Source organism: Haemaphysalis longicornis, unplaced genomic scaffold (genome assembly GCF_048455015.1).
Source record: "Haemaphysalis longicornis isolate Haplotype H1 unplaced genomic scaffold, Haemaphysalis longicornis Haplotype H1 scaffold_10, whole genome shotgun sequence".
NCBI lineage: Eukaryota > Metazoa > Arthropoda > Arachnida > Ixodida > Ixodidae > Haemaphysalis > Haemaphysalis longicornis.
In genome coordinates, this window is record NW_027526204.1 from 73,990,372 (window position 1) to 73,996,494 (window position 6,123).

General features: G+C 50.9%; 1 protein-coding gene across 1 annotated transcript; it reads right to left on the reverse strand.

Moving 5' to 3' along the window:
• Positions 1 to 2,842, reverse strand: LOC144158765 (uncharacterized). Its single transcript, XM_077689903.1, has one exon. The coding sequence runs from the start codon at positions 2,764 to 2,766 to the stop codon at positions 490 to 492; it is 2,277 nt and encodes a 758-aa protein (XP_077546029.1). The 5' UTR covers positions 2,767 to 2,842; the 3' UTR covers positions 1 to 489.
• Between the last annotated feature and the right edge of the window lie 3,281 nt (positions 2,843 to 6,123).

Sequence of the window (6,123 nt, forward strand, 5' to 3'; positions counted from 1 at the left end):
TTGTCAGGATGAGGCCTTACAGGCCATTGAAATAGAACTTTTTTTTTCAACCTATCAACACACAAATTTGTTCTCACACCCTTGTGTTGCTCTTTTTGAATTGGAGCGTCGACTTACGTTTGTTAAGCTTGACGAAATTCCACGTTTTCTGCCCATTCAATTTCGCGTCGATGCCGCCAAAATGCCAAAAATAGTGCCTCAAAACTATCTGGGTATGCTCCGTGGGGACTACAATCCGTATCAACGTCATGCGTTCAAAAACACTACTACATCTTTTTGAACTCAAGATGTCCCGCTTGCTAGCATGACAGTGCTAATGCGATTTCAATAAAAAGTTTTATGCACAGCAGTCGATGTGTCGTCGAAGATTCCTACACTGAAACGTTCAAGCGATGAAGTTGGTCAACATTAAAATCCGATATACTACTGTCCTGGTGGACGTCCTAGCATCGACAAGTCACTGACGTCGTTGACGGACTCCGCTTGGTGCTAAAAGTGAAATTTAAACGCGACGTAAACACGGAGAAATCCGTCACCGATAAATCCGGCAGTCTCAATGTCCTCCCAACAGAGAAACTCAGTCAGGCAGCCTGGATTGCAGGTGTTGCGTGACGGCTTTCGGAATATCGTCGCGGCAGCTGCCTGGCTCAACAACAGCGTCCAGCTGAAGTTCATCGAGCTGTCTTCAGGATGAACGAGCTGCAAGGCCAACCTGCCGTCGAAAGGCCACAGACACAAGTCGTCGCTTTCGCCGGATACGAAGCAAAACTCGAACGCCACCGAAACAGCGCCGCCGCTCCTACGGAACAAGCAGGACAGATTAAACGTGTACCCGAACACCGTGGCTTCGTCACTCCGTATTAGCAACATGTCCTTGCCCTCAAGCAATGGTCGTACGAGCATAACATCAGGGAAGCAGCAAAGAGCCCCGTCAGTCGAGCTCGTCAGACTGGAAATCACACTCGGTGGAAGACTAGGGGCAAGGCGTTCCGAATAAAGGTCATTTAATGCGTGTGTGGGGGGCACTTTCAAACTCGTACGGCGGCACGCGAGGAGATCCACGTTGCCCTGAATTCGACTGGCTGCTTTCTCCGGCGTGGAGCAGTCGGTTATGACGATTTTCGGAATTACGAACTCGGAGGATCCGTGGTTCGCGAGAACGTCTCTTTGATGTGCACTGGACTCCGCTCGACCTTGTTCGATGACGTCCGTGGATCGTGGTTCATCGCAGGCGTAGTCAGAAGGAAGCTGGGCAGATGTGGATTGGTCGCTTACCGCGATCGGCGGAACGGTGGGTGGTTGAGATGGTGCTTCCGGCATCGAAGAGTGTCTCCGACGTTTGGGGGCCCCCACTTGGCCGCAATCGCCGGGGTCGGCAGCGTTGACGCCAGTGGAGAAAGCAGGCACATCCGCTGTTGAACTGCAGAACATCCAATGGTCGCTCAAAGAAGCTTCGCTCACAATCCCGAGATTGGAAGCTCCGGTAGCGCTTTCAGAAGTCCCTGCTGCTTCTGTCACATTTGCGGCTGCTGAAGTCGCCAGGTCTTCTTTACTAGTGACCCTTCTTTCTTTACGAGCAAGAGCATTCGATTTAACGGAGTCCAGGTGGTAGCTTGCCGCACTATCTGAGAGCAAGAGCCTTCTCAGTACACTGGGGGGACCGGGAGACTCCTCTTTCTTGAGGACCGTCAAGAACTCCGCTAGTGACAGTTTGCCTGGCTCAGTGGCGTCTGGTTCCTTTCCAGGCGGAGACGATGAAAGATCTCTCACGTGTGTAGGGAGGTGGCCTACTACCTCTGTCGGTCCGGCCCACGGCTTTGAGCGGGCAACGGTTGTTACAATCTTTCCAGATGACCTGAGAGTACCGACAGCCGCGAACCTCGGAGCTCCACGGGTCTGGAAGTGTGCACCCTTGGATCGAAACGATGCCGGTTTATTTTCCGAGGACAGCCCAGCTTCTGCGGCACTTGTGGAAGGCCGTGCCTCCGGGGTGCTGACGTTCATGTCTCGGCGATAGGCATCGCGGCGGCTGTACGGACTCGCCCATGGTTCCACTGCCAGACGTTCCGCCTCGGATATATAGGTATCTAGCTCTGACACCACCAGTTCAGGCCCGCGCTTGGCCGAAGTACTAAAGTCTGCTGCGCTTCCAAAAGCACCCATTTCTCTTGCAGCATCCGCCTTTTCCGGAGACCTTGTCGTGTTTGTCGATTCGTCACCGCCTTGGTGAGCGTGCTGAGGCATAGTACACGAGATGTCAATATGACTCAACGGTTCTTGAGCTTCGACGCCTGCAGGCAATAGGCTGAACTTGCAAACCATGCGGTGCTCTACGGCGCGCTCTCGGGAGACGGGATTGTGACACCTGGGGCATCTTGCTTGGCCGTAGCCGCAGTGTTCGATGAAGTGGCGTTTCATTACCGACAGCGGCCCTTCAAACGGGCAACCTCGGGTGGCGTTGAAGCAACGCACCTCGTAGTCATCCATGCACGACTCGTTCAGCAGGAGGACCTCGTTGTGAGGGATCTCTCTGTCACAGACTGGACAGGTTGTCTCGCAGAGGGCGATCATCTCCCAACAGAAGAAGCAGAAAAAGTGGGAGCAGGGCGTCACCTTGACGCTGATGGCAATGACGCTGCACGCGTCGCATACGTTCCTGGGCTGACGAGAGCCGACGAACTGAAGCGGGCGCCAATCCAGGAGGGGGCCGAAACCCGTTAATACGTAGTGCGGGTAGTCGTCGCCACCGCTCCCACAAGAAGCCATCGTCGACAGTGGTGGAAGCAAGCACTACAGGAATGCTGTGGATGCCACAACGAAACATGAATGAAACAAACGCAAGGGTCAAGCTGAACCAACCACGCGGTCCTTCAACACAAGGACGAATCAATTTCCTCCTTATTACGACGTATCTGCGAGTTCCGTGCATTTGAATTTCGTTTGGTTAAGCGTGTCATCACAATTCTAGGCCCGTTAAGGTACACAGCACTGGTCCGAGTGGTGATATCTACAACGAATTCAAAAGCGCACGTGTACCACTTACTATCATGCTCCGTAGACGAAAAGGTTTCAATCCGCACCAACTGCCTTCAGGCTTGTTATTCCCAGCGGATTAAGAGGCTGCGTTTACGCATGCTGTTTGCTCAGATATTTACATCGCTATGCTTCAAACTTCTGCTATCGTCCGAAGAAAGATTTCCAGGTTTAAAACGCCAAATAGCGGTTCGATTACAGGACGATCCCTACGATGCAGTGACCGACTATTTTCTATCGAAAAGAGATTTAGAAGAGGGAAAAAAAAAGATAGAAACTGACTCCAAAAGCAAATCAGCAAATCGCACTGCAAAAAAGACGACGAGTAAAATTTACTGCGTAGCTGCCCACTTAGTTGAAAATTTTGCCGATTCATGCTTGTCTTCAGCCATGTCTGCCACTTAAGTGGCTCCTTCATCTCTCCTCCTCACCCCCCCCCCCCCCCCATCTCTTCCGCTGTTCCTCTTCCGTCTCGTTCGTCCCACGATAAACACGGTGGAAGTGGTTGATTGGGGGGCTTCAACGCGCCTTACACATCTGGGCTATGAGGACATTAAAGAACTCCGGATTAATATTGACTAACTGGGGACTTTTAACGTGCGCCGAAGTCTGGACGCACCGGCGATTTCGCTTTCCGTCCCCACTAGAAAAGCAAAGCGGCCGCCGCAGCCGCGATGGAATATCCGTCCTCGGACTCAGCAGCGCATACGCCTTGGGAACAGGTCTACGGGGGCGGCTAAACATGGTGGAGGTTTGCCCAATTCAAATCAATGTTCCCGCGTTCTACTGCTCACGCGCCATCTTTTGGAGCCTTCTGTTGCTGTCTGATTTGCAATGCCGCCACGAGGTAAAAGTTCGAGCACGGGCTCTTTGTGTATTTTTGAATCAAAATGATGGTTTGACCAGATTTTTTTTTATTTGTTTTCGTAAATATCCAGAGCACATCTGCTTTCAGTAAAAAAACGCTCCCTAGTACCAGTTATGTATGGATTTATTGCCTCAAATATGTTTGATCTTTTCTTTTTGACCAACAATGTTAATCAGTGGGAATTACGGTACCAGATAAAGGTTTCACATATATACAGTTCTCGTTCCAGAATTATTCTGCCTTTTCGTCCGGGTGTCTGAATCGAGGGTCAGACAGACGACAGACTGAAAATTTAGGTTTTAAGTAGCCCAAAAAAGATTACCGTCTTTTCTAATGGCAGCAAAAAAAGCTCTGTTCTGATTCTGAACAAGGTATACGTGAAGCCGGAACCGACACGAATCGAAAACCGGAAATGGGCCAGTAATTTGGTTGGAAATCGACCCGATCCCAAAGCGTTATTTTTAAAGCTGAGCTGTATACCTCTACCCCTGAAAGGTATCATCACCGCGGGTAAAAACGCCAGGGCGCCAAGGCCTAAGACGCCGAGCGCGTGCGTCAGGCTCACCAGGCATACAGCACAGGGCTCAGCATCAGTTTAAGGAAACCACAAAACAAGCATCAAAACCGCATTATGGATGATAAAAAGCCTGTGAACAATGTGACCAATTTCCACCAAGTGTTCCTGGTAAAGATAATGTTTGCAGATCATCTTAGAAGGCTAGGCAGAACTAGTGTTTCTAAATAGAACAGTTCTTGCCCAAAATGCCGAGCGTAGGAGACTGGCTAGGCAGGACCCAGTATTGGCCGATAGAGAAGCCGAGCGTAGTGTCAGTAGATAAAGTATAGAGTACCGCCGCTGAGGTGCAAGTCAGCAACAACGGTCATATGATCATTGTTGCTGACTTGCACCTCAGCTCGTCGTTCAGCGCAGCTCGTCGACTTGCTGACTCATCGTTCATCAGTGATGCGAAATAGCCGCATTTACGGCCTCGCCGTTAACTTCGACCGGGTCGTTTGTTAACACTACCGAAGATGCAACAAAAGCGGCATCTTCGGACAACACACTTCTGCTGCTGAAATACTGTTAGACGCGTTATCTTTCATTCGCATTCGGAACGACGCCAGTCGCGCGCAGCCGCAGAGCAGAGAGGACGAGCTAAGCCTACCAGAGTTTACCGATTAAAACGCATAAACAACAAAATGGCGGCGCCAATGCACCATCGTTGGGTAAACAAATGTCACACAATGCGAACTGACCAATTATCGTGGCGGCATATAACAATAGGAAAACAGAGTGCCGATACCCTTCTCTGGTGACACCAGCCTGCAGCGCAAGTGACGAGCCCGCCGATACGACAAGAAACATTTGATACCCTCTTACATCGCCATTTTGTTGTTGTTTACAACAGCTTTGCTGGGCATCCACTTTCGCAGGGTGGGATAGCGCCGAATTTTTTTCCACGAGTTAGAAATTTGGGTTGGTTGGTTCATTTTCAAAAACATGCACAGCCAGAACCGGAACTGCAGCGAAAATAGTACCTCGGAGCACTTATATTCGCTTGCTGGCTTCGATGGCGAAAGGCTGGCTGTACTAACAACTTTTTGACTCGCATTTGCGTCTCTGTCTCTGCTTCCGTCTCTCGATTGATTTGATTGATTGTGGGGTTTAACGCGCCGACGCTTCACAGGCGATGAGGCGCACCGTAGTGGAGGGCTCCGGTTTAATTATCACCACCTGGGGATCTTTAACGCACGCCGCCATCTCGTACACGCGGGCGCTTTTGCTTTTCGCCTCCATCAGAAAAGCGGCCGCCGCGGCCTGGAATCGAACCCGCGTCCTCGTGTTCAGTAGCGCAACGCGTCTCTCGGTCTTTCTACGCGAATCACTTTGGCAGACATCTTCTTTGCTACAGCGTGTACGCATCGTTGTCTTCATTTTCGTTGCTGCATATGATGGTGCGAGATATGGCAGCAGGCACACTGGCAGGGGCCGCAGCTTCCCTAGAAGGGGGGTCCTGCACAGCTGGTGTGCATTTGTTCTACTCATGTGCCACCAGGTTCATTGCAGGCACTACTGTACAATTTTTACGTCCTAAATTCCTATTTTCGTGACTCTTTCAAAGTTGGCCCACCAGGCCCTACACATTCCTGGCCAATCTCCCAAGTGGGTATGCGCCATGAAGGAACAACCACTTCTGTTCTGCCGCTGGAAACGAGTGGGA